Below are 23,164 nucleotides of genomic sequence, written 5' to 3'. Positions count from 1 at the left end.
ACTGAACAATCAATAAAAGTTTGTGTCTCAAGAACTGAAGTACCGATCTCATGAAAAATCAGTGGTTTCGTGGCGCGCTCTACGTTTCAGGATGATGACTCTGGAAACTATATGCAAGAGATATTCTATTGAACTTATCAATCTCTATATCTCGTCTATGTAAACATCAAATTCTCCAAATATTGTTCAATATAGCTTTTACGACTGTAACTGTAGTTAAATTACAAATAAAAACAATTAACTGCATTAAAACTAGATATTTTGATTTTATTTGTTATATTTAACATTCGTAAAAATAATTATGTTGACGCGAAGTCAATAAATAATGCTAATTACATAAATTAAAAAATATAAAAACGTTTTCTATGCTACAGGTAGATGTTTATTTTGTAAATGCAAACGAGCTGAGTAGTTTACTCGAAGCTCGTTTCGGTTCATTGTTTTGCTCATTCTCGGAACTCAACTTCCTTTTCTTCGATTCCAAAGGGCTACTGTTTTGAGAAGCTGCATTTTTTTCCTTGTATCTTGCTAAAGCCGTTTTTGTCAAATCAGCGGAACTTAATTCGGGAAATTCTTCCTGTAAACTTTTCTTGTTCTTTGCGTACCAACCAATAAATGTCTCTCTTTTTAATGCACTTTTTGAATCTTTTGTCTTTGGTTTTACTGGAATTGGTGTTAACTTTTGCGACTTATCTGGGGTAATATCTAAACCAGCCAATCCTGTTGCACAAAAATTTATAGTTTATTTAAGGAGTATCATAAATTTCACGCAACTAGAATAAATAACGATAATACCTTTTGATGCTGGAGAATTTCCACTCTTCAAAAATGGATTATTTCTTTTCATTGATAAAGCTTCGGTCATTGATAACGGCTTTATCTCAACATCTGGCTTTTTCTGAATATTTAACGACAGCGTGGGTTCTTCGATGTCATTACTTAAAAACTCGTCGTCACTTTTGATATCATCTACATTAGTGTCTTCGTCTTCTTTTTCCTTCTCCTTTTCATTTTCCTTTGCGTCAATAATTGATTCTAATTTGTTTGACAAAGCTACTTGATTTATTCTTCGTGCATACTTGATTGCCAATTCTATGACTGTCTCGGATGCAATTTGTTCGCACAGTTCTACCGCTCGATATTCCAAATTACTTCGACAAGCAAGCTAATTGAATAGAATCGGTAAATACAGACAGTTATATAAATTTTACACGTAAATGTAACAATTAAATGTACCGCGAAAAGAGCCAACACTGCTTCATTTTCCTCCGAAGGATCGCTTCTCAATTTCCATAATTTTAATTCGTTTTTAGACTTTTCGCTTTCGAGTTCACAAAGCGGCGGAATTAAAGATACTTCCGCAACTACAGGACGTGGAGTAGTTGGCGGATAATGACTTCCTTTACATAAAACGTAGCGAAGAATACTTTGTTGTTCGTTTATCCCAATTAAGAAGTAATGATCTGCTTTACCCTTGGACTGATTTAAATTCATTAATTAAATATACAATATACAATAGATATAATACAATATGTTACCTGTTCATTTATGTTATTGGTAACTTTCCATAAAGACGAGCTTTTACTATACACTTTGATAACATCATCAGTATCCATTACAACGGGAGATCCAAGATCGGAAAGCCCTAACCACATAAGTTCGGACAAAGGTGACAGTGGAAGAGATAGCGTTCGACTATGTAAAGTTAGTTTATGAATTTGTATCCATAATAAACTCATACATTGATCGCCCGATGCTCCTATTTAAATATTTTCATTTAATTATAAAGGTGTTAAACAAAATAAAAGAAAAAGGATCATAAGTAAGTAAAAAAAAAAGGCACCTATTCCATTATGATAAGCAATTACCAAAGCATTCCCAAGTCCGTTCATTGCAACTGTAGGACCGGGCAAAGCTATGATTTCGCGTTGAGTGCCTCCCGGTGTAAAAAGTCTTAAATTTCTCCTAGATGTTGAAAGTGCTACAAAGTTATCACCGCACGCAATACAATGTCCTTCCTCATCTTCAGCGAGATCTACAAACCACTCCTTGTTCCCGGAGCCCCAGCCTATTTTTTAATTAATCATTTTTAATCGAACTAGCACAAATTTATTGCATATAATACCAACCTTGCAATGTTATTACAACAAGCCTGCTTTTTGTATCAGTACTCGTTGGACAGTTTAATGCAAGTGCTTGTGGTGATAAAGCTGCTATCGTATGTCTTAAATAATTACTAATGTGCATACTACGGTGGATTGTTACATCATGAAATTCAACTTCAATACTAGATTCGCTTCCATCTTCAGAAGTAAAACATCTCACCATACCAGTATCATTCCAAACCTACATTTATACAATTATTTAATAGTTATAATTTAACAAATTTTCTACATAAATACATAATACTAGTATTCTAAAAAAATTTTACCATGAAACGAGATAACAAGTGTAGTGGAGAGGAGCTAGGTTGAAATGGTGGTTGCAAATGAATTTCAGGACCAAAGACATTTGCATTTTGCGGTTTTACAGATTCTGTATCAGAATAACTTTGTTGATCATCTTCAAGATGCACAGAGTCTTTAATTTTATTTAATGATATAACATTTTCCCCATCATCATCATCTTCATCTGGCATACAAACTTCATTATCTTTAACATCTCCATTTGTTTCTAAACTTTCTTCGATACTACTTGCAGGATATTCACATATTATCTAAATAAATAAATAAATAAGTAATACTGAAAATTACACGCATGTTATTAATATATTTACCACATCGACGCATCCTAATTGGCCTAAAAAATCACAAAATGCAATTTCATCCGGCTCATCGATACTCCAGCATAACGAAGTAATTTTAGCATTTTGTTGGTGTTCCATATAGCCGATCAATCCTTTGCTTTTTACATTCCAAACAATTATTTCTCCATTTACAGTGCACGCAGCTAGGAATGTACCACATTCAGAAAATTTACAAATACTAACATCCTATATTACAAACAAAAACGTTAAAACATATTTAACTCATTTCCCTAACCGACGAACTTAATAGAAACACTCACAGCTTTTATATTAATACACTTCAAATGAAATAATTCTTTCCAAGAAGATCTTTCTACTACAACTACATCTTTCATATATGGATATGCAAGGCAACTTCCATCTTTAGTTTGAAACGAGGGCATACAGTAAGCTTTTGCTGTAAAAAATGAGTTGCATTTGGGTACAATGTTATTCCAAATATGCGCAACACGTTTTTCTTTAATATTCCATACTCGTACTGATCCATCTGCACTTGATGATGCCTAAAAAAAAATTATATTGCATGATGTCACTGTTAACTTTTACTGCTAAATAAGTTAAAATTATGAATACTTTACCACAAACTCCTCTTTAGGATCCAAGGATAAACCTAATATAGGAGCTTCATGACCTAAGAGCTCTATGTTATGTGATGTTGTGATATTGGTGACTTGTATTCTCATATCACTTTAAAATGTAATATGTATATATTAAAAATAAAAAAATTTAACATATTAATACACCATTATTGAAAAGAAACATGTATATTTCATACCAAGATCCTGATACTATAATATTGCTGTTTTTTGTTGTTGCTAATGCTGATACAGGGGCTGAGAATCTAGTAACTATCCCTTCTTTCTCGAGATCTGGATAATTAAGTATTTGTACTGTATTGTTGTCATTGCCAACAAATATTTTTCCATTCTAAAATTATTAAACAGTTGATAAGTAATTGTTTATGAATAACCTAAGAGTCCAATATACTTTTATAACTCTATATCACTTATATTATTATACCTTTGATATTACTGATATAGATTGTTCTGAAACACAACTTGCAGCTGGATCATCATCCATTAAATTTAACCAGGATCGAACATCTCCATCAGATCCACAAGTAATAAGGCCTTTCCTAAAATATAAATACTAATAAATCATATTTTTGATCTGCAAATATACCTTTCCTTTTCTATTCTTTATATGAATGTATTAAATTCATCAACATTCTTCTATTTGTTGCTAATTCTATTATTTATAGCACAGTAACGTAAATTTATATCAACAATGTCAATGTTTATACTTACTTTTCACCGGTAAAATAACAAACGTCCGTATGTCCTTCTGGATGTGCATATCGCATAGGTTTTTTTATTAATGGCATTTTTGATACAAATTTCTGTAACACGTACTTATACAATAACCAACTTTCTTTGATCTATCATTGCGAACCCGAGTCCCTTTCTGCACGTATTTTGGCGCGCTTTCTCGGTAACCCTTCGATCAAAGCTTGAACAGACCCTGTATGCATTAACTGTCTCATAATTTCAATTTTCATTACAATTATGTTTTTATACTTCATTTTATTGATATTTAAAGATAAATTATATCCCAAATTGTTAAACTATATTTCTGCTCATAAATTGTACATTTTAAAGAAATATATTCTAACGATTTTGAAACAAAATGGAAAAAAAATTGAATTCTGTATTGATAAATAAAATGTATAGTAATATTACTTTTTACATACACGAGCCAAACATAGTCCAATGCAAAAGTTATAATTAGTATATTTTCAATAAATTTAATAAAAAACTTTTATCGATAAAATACGTAAAAATATATTCATTACTTAAAAAATAAATTTAATTGTGATAGTAATATATCTTTATAATGCATCTGTAAAATGGTTTCAGAGAAATCGAAATAGCGTTATATTTTACATATTGATATACAAATTAGGTTAAATAAATTGCGAATATCTTAATAAGACAAAAAACTGTAAAAATGCATCTGAAACGGTCGCTAATCTAGGGAATTTCTTGATGTTATAGCATCGTTTTTAAGCACATGATAAAATTCTGTTTTTGTTGCTATGTTCTGTTCGTTTCATAGCAGACACGGCACGCAGCCTTTTCTAGGGTGGCCAAAGCTGCAATGAGGAGTTTGTAAATTTCGTCATTATAAGATTTAAATTTATATATTAGAATGACCATGATTTCAAAGGCTGCAGTCGGCATCGCCGTTGGCATAGCCGGAATATTCGTTGGATATTGCATTTATTTCGATCATAAGCGTCGCAGTGATCCAGATTTCAAAAATAAATTGCGAGAGCGTAAGTCATATAGTTTTCTTAACTCGTTAGAAATTACTCCGAACCATGTGATGCATATTAGATTTTATGTAAGAACACGTGTAATATTTATCATTAATTTCGTTAACAACGAATATCAATAGAAATTAATTAACGTTACTTAATGCTGCAAAATCTAAGAATAATATCGTAATTTGTAATTTATTTAATGCATTGTTGATGTGTTACATTAAAATGCTACTATTTTATACTTCTAGGTAGGAAAGCTAAAAAGCAATCTGAAAAAGCTCGTTCAACAATTCCAGATCTGAAAGATCGTGAAGTTATACAAAAGTTTTTCTTACAAGAGGTTAATATGAAATATTATACTTTGATCATGATATATTAGTGTTTTTTACATGTTTCTAAAATACATTCTATGTGTTATGTAGGTCCAACTTGGTGAAGAGTTACTTGCACTAGGTGACATAGAAAGTGGAATTGAACATTTAGCAAATGCAGTTGCAGTTTGTGGACAACCTACACAATTGTTACCAATTCTTCAAAAAACACTGCCACCACATATTTTCCACCTTTTATTACAACGATTACCAGCTATTGGCCAGGTATATATTTAACATTAATTTTCAATAGGGAAACAGATGATGGAAATGTTTTTTTTTTTCCCCCACTTATTGTTACAGAAGCTAGCAATTCATAATGCAATGGCTGAAGAAGATGTTGAATAAAACAATATAAAAATTGCATTGAGTAATTCAAAATAAAATCTAACCATTAGTAGAAAGTGTATACTTTTTTTTTGATAATGTAGACATTTGCGTGGCTTCAATTTGAACTAGCTTTTTAATTGTATCTCTTGTTTTCCTTGATTGAACTTCCATATTCCTTGATAATTACATATTAATGATCAATTTAAATCGTGATATATTTATATGCATTTAATTTTCAAATTGCAAAAAATTTTATATTAATTCATTAATTGATATAAAATTGTTTAATTAAATATAAAGTGCTCGTTTAAATAATATGTTATCAACTTTAACATTATGACTGCCACAATAAGTACTCATACAGATCAAATATTTTAGTAACAACGGCAGCCAAATATATATACATTACATAGAACATAGAAAGATCTCTAGTCACACAAGATTTTCTTCATCACATTATTTGATATGACTACTGTGAATTGATCATATTGAACTGTTTCATGATTTAAAGGAGAGATGTAGTAAAACTAAACAAAGAGTATATTCGAATATACTGATGTAATAATAATTGATCCAATTGTAAAATTAATATTGTGTTTGATTTTATAAAAATGTCACAATAATTGTATGTATCAGTTGTAGCTTGTTAAAACATAATACTTCTTTAATAAGGAATTTGTGTAAAATGTGATCTTGAAATCGTGTATCCTTTTCCTGGAAGCATTTACAAATGATTACAAAAATACTATTATGGCAAAATATATTTTATAGAATTTGCAAAAATCTATGCAAATATATATTCTACCTTGTGAATATGAAATTGATATCCTTGTAATAGATGTATCATCTTAAATGTAGATACATATATGACATTATTTTCAATGGTACTCACTAGCATACTAAACTGTTTATAATTATTTTTTTTTATAACAAATAATCTATTCTTATAAAACTAAAGGTAATAAGTAAGAATCATAGTTTCTATTAAACAGAAACGGTTTTCTTAAAATCTGTATTATGTGAAAACAAATTTGATGTTATTAATGAAAGAAAAAAATAAATTCAATAATACTTTATTGTGTTCACAACTTTTCATATATGCTGTGTAATAATTAATTTGTTCACAGAAAAAGGTTTCAATATAACAATATTAAAAATCACAATTTATTTTATTCTTTTATTAATGTAATGTGGAATCAAAAACATCTCAAATAAAAGATATGTAGGTTTTGAATTTTAATTCAATAAAGCAAATCTATTAGTGTATTTTTTCCAAATCAATTAATAATATATAATATCGTTAGTCCCTTTAATTCCCCTTGCTATAACTAGCAACTGTAACTGTACACAATATTTTGATATAAGAATATTTTTTTTATAAGTCATCAACATATAAATAATTACTACAATAGTACAATCAAATATTAACAAATTTATATATATTCATTTTTATGTATATAATATTTATAAACATATTTCATCGTAATACTATGTACTGATATAAAACAATTAGTTTTCTTGACAATGACATTTGGCTATTTAAAAATAGATCTGTATATACATGTATGGAATTGTTTCAAACATTATTGTTACGTTCATATTTTTGTTAAAAACGTGAAACATTCATTCTGAACTATTCTCTACAGTTAGAAATTTTTTGCACCATTTCAAAATTAAAATATGGCAGTGTATAGCATTTAATCAAATTATGTTTAACATTAATAGATCCTCTACAGTATATTTATATTTACAGTAAATGTAGGAATACATTTTTACAGTGGTGAAAGGAATCAAATTTTTCAGTTTTAAATACAACTGTCATAATGGAAGCAATATTATGAAATCATAAATAATATGATAGAAGTGATAATCATTAGGCAAAATGTATAATAATGCAGCGTGTAGCTTTCATACACTACAGCACTTTATATGCTTCTTATTAATGATGAAATATAACTTGAATAATTATAATTACGATTTATATCGCAAATTAAACCAGTCGCTGCAAATCACATTTATAATACAAGATGTACTTTCATCATCAAGAAAAACTAATTTTTGCTTGCTCTACTATTTTACCAATCTTATTTCGAGTTTAAAATTTCATTTCTAGCTTGTGTCATGATATCGAGAGCATTTTTCTCAATAAGACTTTCTGCAAGATCCTTACCAAGTTTTTCAGCACCCAACAAACTTATACTGCTTACTTTACCAGGTGCAATGCTGCAGTAAAGTTGTGGTTCCCGATATGGACATTTCCTGTAATGCAAAAAGTGTATTAGTAATATTGTTTGAAAGATATTTTATTTGTAAACATATCTAAATTCATTTACTTACTTTGGAGGTTCTCCATCATCATCAGGTATATAAAGTGTACTCTTAATAGTATTTCTGACAAGTTCTTGCCCATCTAACGACCATACTGCACCAGTAATAGTTAGATCCTTATCCGCTAATGTTGAGGAAACAGCAACTGGTGCAGAACAACCACCACCTAATGTTTTTAGAAATGAACGTTCACATACACATCTTATGGTTGTATTTACATCGTACAGTGGTTCCAAAAGAGATAATATTTTCCAATCCGACTCTCGACATTCAACTCCTAATGCACCTTGCCCAACAGCATACAATGTTTCCTCTGGTTCTAGCAACTACGAATATTGAAAAACTATTTTAAAAAAATCCATCAATTGCTGTCCAATGCGCGCGTAACTGTATGTACCATGTCAGTTAAAAAAAAAAAAAGAAATATGTGTTGTAATGAATTAAATTTAATAGGTCTATATACAGTGTAGCAATGAATATGTGGGACGAACATTTTTTCAGAATCAATTCTTTCAATCAATTTTACAATTTGAGACTTTGTTATCAAGATATAAGCAATTAAAATTTTTATGAGTATGAACGCTATTAACTGAATGATAAAAATATGAATCACATGTACTCCATCATGACAAATCAAACCAAAAATTCGACAAATAATCCCCATTTTAGCTGGCATATAAACTTTTCTTTATACCTAAATGAGGAATATTCACCTTGCAACAGAATAAAGAACATTTCGATTTTTTTTACAAGGAATTGATTCTGAAAATAGGTCTAAAGAGATTAATAATTAATAATTTTACGCAAAACTGTGAAAAAAATTACCTCGCTTATTCTGTCTTCCCACTTCATTCTTTTTAAACCAGCAGCAGCCAAAATAATTGCCGCAAAAGTTTCGTTCTTATCATCCAATTTCTTTAATCTAGTGTTTAAATTACCACGAATATTTTCTACTTTTAAGTGTTTCATGTTTCTGGCTAATTGAGCGGATCTGCGCAATGAACTAGTACCAATGACACTACCTTTTGGTAGGGTAGCTAATGTCTTATCCTTGTATTTTTTAGACATAACAACTGCATCACGCGGATCTTCTCGTCTGTAAAAATATTTTTATTAAAGTATTGATGTATAAGAATAACTGGCAATTTATTATTTAATAAATAATAAATAAAGAAAAATGTTCAAAAAATACTAATATCAAACATTAGCTAATAAAATAATTTTCGTTTGTATTTTAACTGTTATATATAAAGGGGTGTTTCAAAATGAAGAACACTAAAAAAACAGAATAGATATTGTAGTATTAAAAAAATAGATAAAAGTATTCTGTAGGACATTGTTTGACAAACAAGTTACTGCGTCAGTAGTACGCAGGTTGCATGCACAAAATATTTCTTTCATGAATATGATAATTTAATTGCAAATTTGAATTACAGATATGCAGTCCACCATTTTAAAGTTCTAAAGCATGGATAGCATGTTAAATCACACTAAGTTACTTTTATCAATTTAATTTCATACTCACTTTAATATTGCACCTAAAACCATTCCTTCTGGCAGTGATGTTGGTACATCTTTTAATGAATGTACTACAAAATCAACACGACCATTTTCCAAAGCAAGTTCCAATTCTTCTGTAAATAAAGATTTTTCTCCAATTTTAGGTAAAGACTGGTCTAAAATTTTATCTCCTTTTGTAGACATTGTAACTGCAAATCACATATAAGTATATTCATTAGTTGCTACATAATCAAAGTTTAGTAAAAAAAAAAAAATAGTGAATTACATTTATTTTTAAATAAAAACATGTTAAGAGCTAAATCAATTACATTTTTGTAGACATATAATTTATGAATTATATAAGACCATTTGTATTAATGATTTTTAATATTGTAGCAGAAAAATATTTAATATTTATAATAATCTCTTTTATTCAAAATATCCAGCAATTTAAAAAGACAATATTTTATTTACCTATTTCAAACTCCTTTGATGGATGGTACTCCTTCAAACATTGTATTACATATCTTGTTTGAATTAGAGCCAACTGAAATAATTATATGACAGTTAATATAAAGTCATGAAACTTCTTCTAACACATAATTATATAATTTTAACATTGCAAGTGTTTTAATTAAAAAATGCTGAGTAATGCAGAAATAATAAGTGTCAGTATAGAATTCTACAAATCATGCAGTATATCAATCACACATGACATCCAGTTTCTCATATAATAAACAAAGCAAAAGACGTAATACTTCATAACAATTAGAGGAAAAGTGTTTGATTTCATATCTTTTAGATTTAATTTAGTAACACGCTTATCTATTTACTACTATTGTTATTATTGTTCAGTATATGGATATTTGAAAATTACAATATACAAGTAAGAGAGTATGGACGCAAAGAAACATATTTCTCTTAAAAAAAAAAAAAAATAATATTCGTACATTTACCTCGCTTTTCCGAGATCCGACTCGAATTACGTCACGTGTATCCGTGCTCGTCATAATAGAAATTTAAATTTCTGTACCCTTCATACACAGAGTGCAATATGCGATACTCAATAATTATTATATAATGAGTTTTTCTTATTTCGGAATGTGTTAAATATACATGCCCAGAAGACAGTAGGAATTGAATTAGGTCAAATTACGAACAACTTTCACTACACTTACAAGGCTACGAACTCTATCACGTAGCACAATATCTTTAAAACATAATTGAACAAATATATTTCAAAATTCGTAATTGTTGAATGACAACTTGATACTTATTTCACAGTTACTGACACTGCAGTAGAACGTGAAATTAGTTATGTTAATGGATGTGGACGATATTACATCCTTGTGCACGCCATTCTCTTGAGACGATATACCCCGAAGCATGGGAACAAACTAATCACTATACCGACGACCGACCGAAAGCCTTTCGGCGAAAGGGACACCATATAACAGCATATTTTTTGCGCATGCGTATCCAAAAACAACTACGTATATAGACAGTATTATAGGCGTTAATGCTGATGGGTCCCAATAAGTTGGTAAACCAAGTAAGGATGATGCGTCATCAACGTAATATTATTAATTTTAGTATCACACGATGAATTTCGAATCAAAATCTCTTTTTTACACATTCGAAAAAATTTTCTAATCATTTTTTAAGAGTCATTAAAAATTTTATACAACAGACAAATAGGGACCCATACGGTACCAGTTTTTACTTGATCAGGGTACTATACTGACGCATAGAATATAGTACATATTAACTATATTATTACAGATAATACTGAATTGCTATCACTGTACGTCAATCATAGTATATGTTATATATAGCTTTAAAATTATTTACTGCGCATGCGATTTAAACACTCTTACTATTTCGTAATATTCAAAAGGTGTTTTCACTTTGAACAATCATAAATTTTCGATACAATTATACATTAAAATCTAAATTCAGCGAATTTTAGGTTTAATAGGTAGAATTCTACGATTCTATGTCGATATGTACACATGGAGGACATTGAATCTGTCGCAAGGTTAAGTCTTCCGATTAATGAAACGACATTGGTGATTTCCAATTGGTAAAATGTGATGTTTTTAGTATCAATACACCAATTGGAAGTCATACTGCAACTTTACGACAGATTCAAAATTCAATGCCGCATTTTATGGACATTTGTCTTTTCTCTATTAGTTCGCTAAATAAAGGGTTTATTGTAATTCGATTTTATTTTATATACAAACTGTCTTATAGTAGTATAGCGCCACAATTATTCGGGATGAAAAATTTTTCTTTATATTTTAAAATTCCTCGATTTATATTTGTAACACTCCATATGAAATACATTATACTTTTTAAAGATTGACCGAATATCAACACTTTGGTTGTTAGTATGCATTTTTTATTTGTGAATTTAGCTTTCAATATTTTAAAAATAAATACATAACATATAATTTACATTTTTAAAACGCATATATACAACTAGATATATTGGTCGATTCTTAGCACATGTACAAATTAGAAGTAAACATATTATTTTCATATTTTGTATAGCCTCAACAAAAATAAAACGCAATTTCAAAGTACACTTCTTTATGTACAATGTTATCGATATATTCTGAGTATAGTATAAGAATTTCGTTTGAAAAATATATCACATACAAAATTCTTTGTAAAAAAAAAACAGTCACGTTTTTCCATTATATGCACAAGTATAAATTTAAAAACGATTGCACTCGATTTAGATTTAAAATACTTTTCTCCTAAATACTGACTAGTTTGTATAATAAAAAATGCTTCTTTGCTTTTTCCGAAAATAATACAATAACGAAAATAACATCATACACATCAAATATAAAATACAAAAGGTGATATGTAGATCATATGCATAATATCTACATATTTTATATATTGCACGGACGTTAAATTATACATACTGTTTTATGTATTTGAAAATAAGTTTACCTACGACGTGTTAGCAATTTATTTTAAATGCGGCTGCAATTTCTGTTGCAGTTTTTAATTAAAAGCTGGAACTACTTCATATTGTACAGCGGTATTTAATATCAGCATGATAAAAAAAGCAACGAATTTAATTTACTACTTATATTTTTGTATTGACAAGCTTACTGTAATATACAGCCGCTTTCATTTTTTGGATCCTTAGTGCTCTGATGAATTGTATCTTCTTTAACAGGAAGTAAATTTTGTTCTTTTTCTGACTTTGCAGGATTTAAGCCAGATAATGTTTTATATGTATCTAAATTCCATACAGGATGAAGAGATTGCATTTGAAAATCAATAGGACTCACTAAACCGAAAGTAGCTTTTGTATCCAGTACTGGAACTTCTCCTGGTATTGTATGATGATAACTTTTAAATAAATATTATGAAGATTAACCTTTAGGTAAAAATTTTATTATATACATTCACTTATCTTCTACCTTAGATATATGTAATACTTACATTAAACCGTTTTCTCGATTGCATTTATCAAGGGTTAGTTTCACTATAGGTGCTAACTGTTTAAATACGGCATGTTCATCTGGTTTTGCTTTAGGTGCTGGTCCATTAATTTTTCCATATTCTTGACATAATGTTTTAGCCTTCTTTAAACAAGCTTCGCTTTCTTGTAAGGCTTTAATTGCTTCTCCACACTTATCCATAGTTAACAAATTTTCACCACAATAATTGTAAGCCTAAAAAATCACATTTTCAAACAAACTGACTTTAATCCTTCGATGCTTTCCACTAATTCGCTTACGTATGATTGGTAAAATGCTGCTTTAAGTTCTAAGTATTTAATCCACTGAGCCGAAATGTCAGGTTTAAATGAACGTAGTGTATTAGCAGCATCCAAAAATAATTTACTTGTTTCGTTAGCTAACGCTGATATCAAGCTAGCATTATGCTTTAATTCCACTGCTCTGGCTACTGTCACTGTAGTACAAATACGAATGAAAATGTGCATTCATAGAGAAAAACAATAAAATAGTATTATAAATTTATACATTACATAACCTTCTTGTGCTTCTGCTGTACACTGATTTACATATGCATTTAATATTCGTGGATCTAGGTCGCTTCCCAATGGTGGAGGATTTGCTAATTGTGGCAAAAATTCTGTTTGTACAAAAGTAAATATTCCAGCAGCTCTTCTAAGCATGGTATGTACATCTTTTGCTTCGTTCATGCTAATGCTAAATTATAACATTACTGAATGATACTTTTTATAATAACATTTATTTAAATATTTAATTAATTTATATATTATTTTTTATACTTACTCATCTTTAGCAGCAATCATTGCAGCATGTTTCATAAACCAAAGTCCTACATTCACGCTTATATTAGCTGCTTCGTAAACAGAATCATTGCTTGAACTTTAAATAAGAAAATAAAAATGTCATTATAAATTATGCTGAATACAAAATGTTTTCGAAATAATACACATGCATATATAAAGTATATTAACTAGGTGTTTGTTCCCAATAATGTATGCGTCCACTTATACACAAGAACATTCCTAAGTTTACTGGGATTGGGTCTCCCAACATGTTGATCTTGTACAGCGGAAGAATTTATTTCCCATATAAATCCATATAACAAACTTAAATAACTGTGAAAAGCCGGCTCTATGGTATCGCTAGAATTATTTGGATTTTTTATCAAATCCAAAAGACGATATCTTGATAATTTTAAATCACTGAAATATAATAATAACAGGTAAGTGTATGATATAAAATATAATAATTATTAATTCATGAACATGATTTAACTTTTTTTTTTATGATATAACAATGTTTTATGTTTCCATATTTATCATGTTACATAAATTCTTTTCGAAATAATGACCTTAAACGTGTATGAAACGTGAAAAGAAGTAAATGCGTTTGATTTACTATCCTTATAAATAACTAACCTGCATAATTTTCTTGTAGCATCAGTAGAATTAGTTACTTTCAATTCGAATTTTTGATTTGTCGTTGCCTTTAACACATTACGATGAAACCAGTGTGCCATTTTATTATAAAATAAAAGTTAAGTGATCTCAACTAGTAATATCTAAACACTTAACTTCAGCCTGTCGATTTGACAGATAAGGTGAATCAAGGTAAAACGTACAACACAACACAGCCTAGTAAGTAACGCTATAGCAACGAAAGATATTCCACTTTTTGAAAAGTATGAGTAGTCGCGCAATTCTTCGCACACTTCCGTCTCGCGTGTAAGCGTGTAATCAAGTGTCGATCGTCATTATTTAATATAATTTAAAGGTAAAAAACAAAAAACCGTTTATTTATTGTTACATATTAAAAAAATAATTAATAAATTAATGTCATCATCAATGTGACACTTTTATCATGATAAAATTAGCATATTTGTTATTTAACCTATATAATTCTAGTATAACGGACGATATGTTTAAAACGTTTTTTATGTTTAAGCGCTTTTATCTATATTTTTAAACAATTTATGCCTCGGTTGTTTGATAATTCTTTTAATTTAGTAACGTTAAAAAATTCTTTTGAAAAGAACGTCCTTGAATGACAGCAAATAATTTATCTATAGATTAATTACGTTATATTAGATAAAACTAAAATTTAATCGAAAGATTATTATTACACAGTTTTATCAGTACTGCTACATAGTAGCATAGTGATAAATTTTTAATAATTTAATAGAATTATTTTGCAACGTTTAATTACAATTTGTTAATGTTCATTTCAGATGGGTGAACCTTCAGGATTAACAAATAGTGAAGCACGGGAACTTTGTAAAGAACCTGATCCTGTAACAAATGGATATATTATGCAACAAACAATGTACCGTATTAAAGATCCAAGAAAATCTTTACCTTTTTATACTGAGGTGCTTGGTATGCATTTATTACAGAAAATAGATTTTCCTAAAATGAAATTTTCTTTATACTTTATGGGATATGAAAATCCAAAGGATATACCTGTTGATAAAAGAGAAAGCATTGAATGGACATTTAGCCGCAAAGCCACTATAGAACTTACTCAGTATGTTGAAAAATTATATATAATCATTATACTTTTTATTTCATACTTTAATAAATCTGCTATGAAGAGTAGAATAAATTTTCTTGTTCCCCTTTCAGTAATTGGGGAACAGAAACTGATCCTGATGCTAAATACCATAATGGAAACACAGAACCTCAAGGATTTGGTATGATACTTTAAATATTACATAATAAAAACATAAGATAAAAGTACTATTTAAATGAAATATAAAAATAGCTATAAAATATATTTCTTTAATACATAGGTCATATTGGAATCACAGTACCTGATGTTGATAAAGCTTGCGAAAGATTTGAAAAGCTAAATGTAGAGTTTGTGAAGAAACCTAATGATGGTAAGATGAAAGGAATTGCCTTCATTAAAGATCCAGATGGTTACTGGATTGAAATTATAAGTCCATCAGTTGTTGCAAATGTAGTATTAAATCATTAATGTATTTTACATGAAGTAATTTTTTGAGACCCCTAAAATGTATTAATTTTATTAAACACTAAACAATTAGAGGCAAAACGAAATCATTAAATATACATATATGTATACATAGATGTGTATATATATATATATGTATTAAAATTGTAATTACTGTTATTTATATACACTATATTGTATAGCACCTGTACATTCTTATATTACATTGTGCAATATGTATAATTTGGTAAATAAAATCAAAATATTTATTTTTCAATTATTATTGTTTTTATAAAAATGCATTCCTAAACGTTAACACATTGTATGTGTAAATATATGTTTACAATTTCATTCACAACTGTTTTCAGCTACATATATATATGTATATATGTATGCATACAGTGTGGCGAAAATAGTATGCACTATTCTGCAAGTAGTGGAGTATCTTGTACTACCAACTACCAAGCACCTAGGTCTTTTTGTAGTATACAACAGAGAAATGTCATATTGCCGTATATGACTTTTAATTTTGATAAAATAGTGTATATCCATTTGTATTTCTTATCAACATTATCCGGAGTAGTACAGAGTGACAACTGTTTCTTACTTACAACAATAATATTTCGTTCGTCTCATAAATTTCAATGATCAACTATTATATTGAGGTTAGGTTTCAGACCGCAACACGAAATATACCACATTTATTAATTATTTATTTAACACTCGAATGGATGTGGCAAATGAATGTACGGTCATTTTGATTTGTAGTAAAATTTCCATTATACGCAGATTTTATCTCCTACCTTTTTCAAGTAAACATTTATCTATCTTTCAGCAATGAATATGGTAACAGCTATAGCTGAGTCAAAATGACCCTGCATTCACTGTTAGAACATTAAAAATTAATGTTTGAAATTGTAGTATCATCTTTAATAATATGATTTTTAAAAAATTAAAAAAAAAATTGATATGTGATATATAAATATATTGCATTGTGAATATCATTTAAATCTTTGTGTTTAGCATGGTAGAAGATAAAAAATATGAAATTGGGAGCCGTATTGAGTGTGATGAACATCGAGGTACATTAAAATATGTCGGCCCTGTTAGTGACACAAAGGGTCAGTGGTTTGGTATAGATTGGGATGACCCAGCTCGTGGGAAACATAATGGCACGTATGAAGGAATAGAATATTTTAAAGCTAGGTAAGATTTTAAAACCGTGTAAAATAATAATATCATATTATACAACAATGAAATAAATAAAACATATTAAATCTTTTGTAACAGGTATCCTACTTCGGGTTCATTTATACGTCCAGGTAAAGCAAAATTTGGAATCTCTTGTCCACAAGCTATTAAGACTCGTTATGGTCTTATTAATGATGAATTGGCGGGCATAGATAGAGATACACTGATAAGCTTGCAAAAGGGAATGAATGCTCCTTTTTTGGAAGTTGTTGGTTTTTCTAAAGTAAATAGGAAACAAAGCAAATTTGACCAATTAAAAATAGTTTGGTTGAGAGAACAATATGTCAGTAATGCTGGCAACATTGGCGAATTGGAAGAATTGTGTCCAAATTTGGAAGAATTAGATATATCTAGAAATTTAATAAATAGCTGGCAAATTATAGCAAATATCTGTTATCAGCTTCATTCTCTTGTTCGTCTTAATGTCAGGTAAATTAATTAAAGTTTATTAATTACAAACTGTAGTTTATATTATTGTTATATATTCTTATTATTTTATTTAGTGAAAATTATTTACCAATTGAAGAAAATATGGAAGAACTAAGTAATTCGTTTTTAATGGTTCAACATTTAATCATGACAAGAATGAATTATAATTGGCTTGATATTCAGCAATGTATGCATATGTTTCCATCTCTTCAAGGACTTTCAATTTCTTTCAATATTATCAGTACCTTGCAAAAGCCATTAGAGGGTGACAACTTGATGAAAATACATACATTAATGCTTGAAGGAAATTTGATATCCAGTTGGGATGAAATTCTTAAATTGGGTTCACTTTCATGGCAAGTTATTACTTTAACTACATGTAGAGTTTATACATAAAATTTTTTTATGAAATTTATCAATATATTAAAGTATACAGAGTTAATGTGAAGGAGGGACTTATATTGAAAAGTTTCATTTTACAGCTTAGAATACCTAAATTTAAATTTAAATAAGATAGACAAAATAAGATTTCCATCTGTTGAACCAACAGCAAAAACTCCAGCCTTTCCTGCTTTACGACAGTTGCATCTATCGCAAAATAACATATCAGAGGTAAGATATACATTTACACTCTATAAGTAAATGATTTAAAGAAAATAATAAATTTCATTCAATTTATAGTGGCAATCTGTGTCCGAATTAGAAAAACTTAATAATTTAGAAGATCTGAAATTTAAAGAAAATCCAATTTTGAGAGATGAAAGTCTAGAAACTGCACGCCAATTAATAATAGCAAGAATTTCAAAACTACGAACTTTAAATGGCACCGATATTGAGCAACATGAAAGAAGGGGTGCGGAATATGATTATTTGAAACTGTATTTACAAAAATGGACTGAAACTGAAAAGGATTCTGAAAAAAGAAAGGAATTTATCATCGAACATCCTCGATACCCGGCATTGGTCGAACGTATGTAAAAATAATATCACAGTTATCAATAATATTGATAAAAGCTTGAAAATTGTAATCTTTTCGATAATAATTATCACATGTTATCTGAAATTATTTTTAGAATACGGAATTTCTGATATCCCGTCATCCAAACCGAAAGTGGAAATGGTTTCTAATGTCATAACAGTAGAGTTTATGTGTCCAGATAATCCCGACCAACCTAGGGACATTAAAAGGAAGCTTCTAAAAGACATGGAAGTTCAAAAAGTTATTGGACTTACACAACGGCTTTTCAGAACAGGAGGAAAGATACCGTCACTATCATTTATACAACACAATGTAAGTATTATTAATCTTTGTTTTTAAACAATATATATGTATTATAATATTTCGATGTATTTTTGTAGCTTTCAAAGGATGAAATTCCATTAGATAAACCGCTTCAAGAACTGAGATATTATTCGATACAAGATGGAGATCAAGTTCTTGTGAGGTGGTGATATGAAATGAATTGTTCATAGACATAATTGTATTTTGTACACTGTTAAAATTTCACCTCCGTACTTTGTTATTAAACTTTTTTAATTGCACAAGTATATTTCTTGTCCCCTGTTTATAAAGTTTCACGTTGCATTAATTTGTGCTGGAAGCTGGTAAAATTTAAAAAGTATTAACTTATTCGATTTGAAAAAATTGTATATAATTGAAAAAAATATTTCTTATTACAATATTTATGCAAAAATCATTGTGTTTTATACTTACTATAATACAGATAATATATGTGAAGTACAAATTATAGTATGTTTTTACACACTGTATATCATCAAATTATCTATATTATCCATAAAATATAATTAATATAATAATATATAAAAGATTTATTACAAACGTAGTGTTCAATTTTGTTGCGACTTTTCTTCAATTTTTCTATATCCTTCTTTCTCAAGTTGTTCTCTTGTTAATAATGATAATCCTAATTGATTTTCACGTGTAAACGGTTGAGCCATTTGTCGCAACCAACGTTTACTTATCTGAAAATCATAATGAACGATTACCATAATTTTCTTTTAAATTTATCGTTACTCTGTTTTATTTGTTAGATTCTAAGATTCACCTGTACAGCTTCTTCGGTTGACAGGTTACATAAACTATCAATTAGATGCTCCTGTATCCATTTTGGTAATTTGCTTCGTTTATCTATTCTCGAAAATCTCTAAGAAATAAATATTATAAAATTGATTAATAAAAACAACTAATGTGATCTGTAATAATTATTGTTACCTTATCTGCGAACACCATAATACCATAATCAGTCTTGCCTCTAATGGCTCGCCCAACACATTGTGCAGCGTGTCTCATAGCGTCAAACGTTAAAAAATCATTTTCCCTAATCTGAAAGAAATAATAGAAATTCTTTTACTAACACTGATACAAACTTTAAAATAAGTTATAATATAATATAATAATTTACTTGGAATTGATCACGAAGATATTCTAATCGTGCTTTTAAAATACGCGATTGGGTATATACGTAAGGAATTCCAAACATAAGAACAGCTCTTCCCAAATGATGGTCAAAATCAACACCTTCTGAAACTTTTCCACGCGCTACCGAAAGAAGAACAGCGCCTCTACCATTCTCGCAGGCTTTAATATAATTTATAAGAGCTAAACTTGTTTCTGCAGAATCCTGAGTTTCGATAAATAGTAACTTATGCCTTTGAAGTTGATCTACAACACCTTGGTCGTACCTACAAAAGTAAAGTATAAAAATATGCTTGTACCGATAATAGTTCGCTAAATACAAACCATGCAGCCACGACAGATTCCATGTAGAAATACGAGGTAAAGAAGCAAACTAAACCATCGGGAACAGTAGCTGCAAATTCAACTAATAGTTGGCCATAGTTCCTTATAACAGCAACGTCTTCTCTTGTTTCATATCTTGACGATATCGCAACTTGATCATTACCTTTTGATACGATCTAATATTAAAACACATTTAATTTGTCAATAATTATCGTATCGCCATTTAGACACGATGCAAACGAGCGATTTATTTACGCACGATCGTGTGTCTTTCCTTATTTCTCCATTTGAAAACAACAAAGGTAGATGTATAATCGTGCGGCAAACAAATCACTCGTCTGCATTGGGCCTTAAATAGAGTCGGTATTAGACTTACCATAGGCAGAAGACATGGTCTTGCCAACGTCATGGTAAAGGATGACATTATGACTGGATGAAAATTCAAAATTTTTGGGTACATATCTAATGGAGACAACGTTCCTGAAGTGATTACTACCGATTGAAATCTATCAAAAATAGGTTTCATTGCAATCGACGAATCTAAGCAACTGAACTGAAGAATTGGATTCAAGACATTAGGTGTTTTGTCATCAAATGGTTCCACTATAATAGTAAATCCTTTTGTATAGGTAGAAACTAATGTTGCAAGATGTGTCACCAAAATTATTGGTGAAAAATCGGTTAAATCAGATATTTCCATAGTACGTAAAAGAGAGGCCAATCGTTCAGCGCAAAACCTTAATGGTTTACGTTCTATCGAAACTTTTGTTTGAATATCCCTCAAAAATGCAGCAGGCGATTCCTGTATTACGTGCTGTACACGCAAACGTGTTTTTAAGTATTCTACAAAACGTTTTAAAAAACTAACGAAATGTTCTGCATTTCTTATATTACCAGGTACCACCTCTGAAATAATATAACGAATAAATAATATTTATGATCGTTACATTTCGTCTGGCATTGAAAATTAAGAATTTACCATGTAGAATTTCAGTCGGCAAAATGGGATTAGCTAAAATAATATCAGTTTCCCTTGCAACTTGTGCATCTTTCAATCCTTCTACTAATCTATCATATTCTTCCTTCAATTTATTTACATCATCTTCTCTCATCCTAAATTACAAACATTGCTAATAATTATCATAATGTATGTAGCACATAAAATTTTACTTACTCTGCTACTGTCTTTTCAAGAAGTTGTATATTAGCAGACCCTCTTTCCAAGAGTCTTCTGTTTATTTTTACACTCATTGAATCGATGCACACATTATCTAAAATTAATTAAATGGTTAGAATTTCTTCAATTTCTATTATATACAGCTAAAATATAAGATATAGTGTACCAATATTGTGAGCTTCGTCAAAAACTACAACAGATGTTTTATTTAACTCTTTTGACACAGTTTCTGCAATTTTAGGATCTAATAAATAATGATAACTGTATACCACAATTTGGGCATGTAAGATCTAAAATTGTATGTAAAAGTTAGTACATTAATTAGTAGGCAAATATGCAATTCATATTTATAAATACTTACTGTAAACCTTGCAAGAAAGTAAGGACACCAATTACGGTCTTTTCCATATTCCTTTAAATCATCGATGGAATATATGCCTGAAGGCATAATTTGTTCTTTGCCTTCCATATCAAATCCTTCATAAAAGTTACAGATTGGCGTGGACTCATCATAATTGTGTCTCTCACGAATATACGACGCTGTAAGAGAATGACAACGTCCATCAACAATTTTGCCTTCTCGTTCTCTGCTCACCTATTCCAAGGTATAATATAAAAAAAGTTGTGTAAGCATAACTATCTAAAATGTAAATACAAATAATACAAATTACCTCAGGATGAATACACATATTTTTTCGCGAACTAAGCACAAGGCCAACAAGTTTAGGTTTACTTTCAGTTTCTTTTTCATAATAATCTATAAGCTTCTTCAATTCTTCTATAACTTTTTCTATTTCCGGTACTGTACGAGAACAATAAATTAATTTTGTAATATCCAACGGATTTTCCAACATATATGCTACAATTAATGACAACAGAGTAATTGTTTTGCCAGTGCCTGAGGGCATTTCCAATAAACTGTGCCCCTAAAAAGTTATGATTAAAGTTGTAGTTTAATCATTGCGACGTTAATTCAAAATTATATTAAATAGATACTTTTGCATCCAAGCCCCGCTTGAGTTCAAGCATGTATGCATATTGTTCTGGATAAATGTAATCGTAAGGGAAATATACAAGTAAACCGTCAACGCTGATTCTGTAAACATAAACAAGTGGTAAAATTTTTCGTTTAGGAACATTTAAATATTTCGCTGAATGGATGTTAATATTTACTTCATATTTTTATATCTCTTCTACATAAATCTAAATTTGATGCACAATAATATTATTTATTTATTAACGTAACGATTACGATGTGTTTTGTATTAGATTACATGTGCAAAATGATGCAACACATGTATTTATCCGATGGTACAACATCAGACGAACCGATCGGAACGCATAAAATCACATAAGTAAAAGTAAATACGATTGATTCATGTGTTTTACGGCTAGCAGTTACACATTTCGTGTTCCTAAAATAATTTTTT

The 23,164-nt window shown here is 29.4% G+C and overlaps 7 protein-coding genes across 9 annotated transcripts; 3 read left to right on the top strand and 4 right to left on the bottom strand.

Moving 5' to 3' along the window:
• Nucleotides 1–382: 382 nt before the first annotated feature.
• On the bottom strand, nt 383–4,292 carry LOC122397783 (WD repeat and HMG-box DNA-binding protein 1). Its single transcript, XM_043397177.1, has 13 exons — nt 4,114–4,292; nt 3,827–3,941; nt 3,582–3,733; nt 3,385–3,493; nt 3,067–3,309; nt 2,777–2,992; nt 2,432–2,716; nt 2,130–2,346; nt 1,844–2,068; nt 1,539–1,759; nt 1,237–1,479; nt 796–1,165; nt 383–720 (listed from the first exon to the last, which is right to left on the bottom strand). Exons 1-13 carry the CDS (start codon nt 4,188–4,190, stop codon nt 383–385), a joined length of 2,811 nt encoding a protein of 936 aa, XP_043253112.1. The 5' UTR covers nt 4,191–4,292.
• Nucleotides 4,293–4,958: 666 nt separating this feature from the next.
• Nucleotides 4,959–11,069, top strand: LOC122397608 (mitochondrial import receptor subunit TOM20 homolog B). 2 transcript variants are annotated; one of them, XM_043396863.1, is made up of 4 exons: nt 4,959–5,141; nt 5,378–5,469; nt 5,552–5,725; nt 10,943–11,069. In XM_043396863.1, the coding sequence occupies exons 1-4, from the start codon at nt 5,015–5,017 to the stop codon at nt 10,958–10,960; spliced, it is 411 nt and encodes a 136-aa protein (XP_043252798.1). In that variant the 5' UTR covers nt 4,959–5,014; the 3' UTR covers nt 10,961–11,069. The 2 variants fall into 2 exon arrangements, with proteins under 2 accessions (XP_043252798.1, XP_043252796.1); XM_043396861.1 differs by lacking the exon at nt 10,943–11,069 and adding an exon at nt 5,804–6,577.
• Nucleotides 7,139–11,067, bottom strand: LOC122397607 (porphobilinogen deaminase). Of its 2 annotated transcripts, none has more exons than XM_043396859.1 (6): nt 10,615–11,067; nt 10,133–10,205; nt 9,684–9,867; nt 8,984–9,254; nt 8,168–8,484; nt 7,139–8,089 (listed from the first exon to the last, which is right to left on the bottom strand). In XM_043396859.1, the coding sequence occupies exons 1-6, from the start codon at nt 10,666–10,668 to the stop codon at nt 7,915–7,917; spliced, it is 1,074 nt and encodes a 357-aa protein (XP_043252794.1). In that variant the 5' UTR covers nt 10,669–11,067; the 3' UTR covers nt 7,139–7,914. The 2 variants fall into 2 exon arrangements, with proteins under 2 accessions (XP_043252794.1, XP_043252795.1); XM_043396860.1 differs by having other exon boundaries at nt 10,837–11,067.
• Nucleotides 11,070–12,160: 1,091 nt separating the features above from the next.
• LOC122397692 (BRO1 domain-containing protein BROX-like) lies at nt 12,161–14,787 on the bottom strand. Its single transcript, XM_043397028.1, has 7 exons — nt 14,583–14,787; nt 14,136–14,366; nt 13,948–14,043; nt 13,682–13,860; nt 13,425–13,600; nt 13,127–13,359; nt 12,161–13,033 (listed from the first exon to the last, which is right to left on the bottom strand). The coding sequence occupies exons 1-7, from the start codon at nt 14,681–14,683 to the stop codon at nt 12,787–12,789; spliced, it is 1,263 nt and encodes a 420-aa protein (XP_043252963.1). The 5' UTR covers nt 14,684–14,787; the 3' UTR covers nt 12,161–12,786.
• Nucleotides 14,788–14,818: 31 nt separating this feature from the next.
• LOC122397693 (lactoylglutathione lyase) lies at nt 14,819–16,243 on the top strand. The gene is made up of 4 exons (XM_043397030.1): nt 14,819–14,937; nt 15,392–15,687; nt 15,786–15,853; nt 15,953–16,243. Exons 2-4 carry the CDS (start codon nt 15,392–15,394, stop codon nt 16,138–16,140), a joined length of 552 nt encoding a protein of 183 aa, XP_043252965.1. The 5' UTR covers nt 14,819–14,937; the 3' UTR covers nt 16,141–16,243.
• A 337-nt stretch (nt 16,244–16,580) lies between these two features.
• Nucleotides 16,581–19,352, top strand: LOC122397797 (tubulin-specific chaperone E). The gene is made up of 8 exons (XM_043397202.1): nt 16,581–16,781; nt 17,140–17,322; nt 17,407–17,796; nt 17,871–18,152; nt 18,279–18,408; nt 18,478–18,766; nt 18,870–19,087; nt 19,156–19,352. Exons 2-8 carry the CDS (start codon nt 17,141–17,143, stop codon nt 19,246–19,248), a joined length of 1,584 nt encoding a protein of 527 aa, XP_043253137.1. The 5' UTR covers nt 16,581–16,781; nt 17,140; the 3' UTR covers nt 19,249–19,352.
• A 292-nt stretch (nt 19,353–19,644) lies between these two features.
• LOC122397627 (general transcription and DNA repair factor IIH helicase subunit XPD) lies at nt 19,645–23,075 on the bottom strand. Its single transcript, XM_043396896.1, has 13 exons — nt 22,908–23,075; nt 22,731–22,830; nt 22,406–22,660; nt 22,096–22,329; nt 21,901–22,024; nt 21,732–21,828; nt 21,537–21,670; nt 20,934–21,463; nt 20,558–20,733; nt 20,220–20,499; nt 20,030–20,140; nt 19,863–19,961; nt 19,645–19,779 (listed from the first exon to the last, which is right to left on the bottom strand). Exons 1-13 carry the CDS (start codon nt 22,910–22,912, stop codon nt 19,645–19,647), a joined length of 2,280 nt encoding a protein of 759 aa, XP_043252831.1. The 5' UTR covers nt 22,913–23,075.
• Nucleotides 23,076–23,164: the final 89 nt, after the last annotated feature.

Source organism: Colletes gigas, unplaced genomic scaffold (assembly GCF_013123115.1).
Source record: "Colletes gigas isolate AHSC1104 unplaced genomic scaffold, ASM1312311v1 Colletes_gigas_Sc00010, whole genome shotgun sequence".
Taxonomy (NCBI): Eukaryota; Metazoa; Arthropoda; class Insecta; order Hymenoptera; family Colletidae; genus Colletes; species Colletes gigas.
The sequence above is the reverse complement of the archived record's forward strand: the minus strand, read 5'-3'. Positions and strand labels throughout refer to the sequence as shown.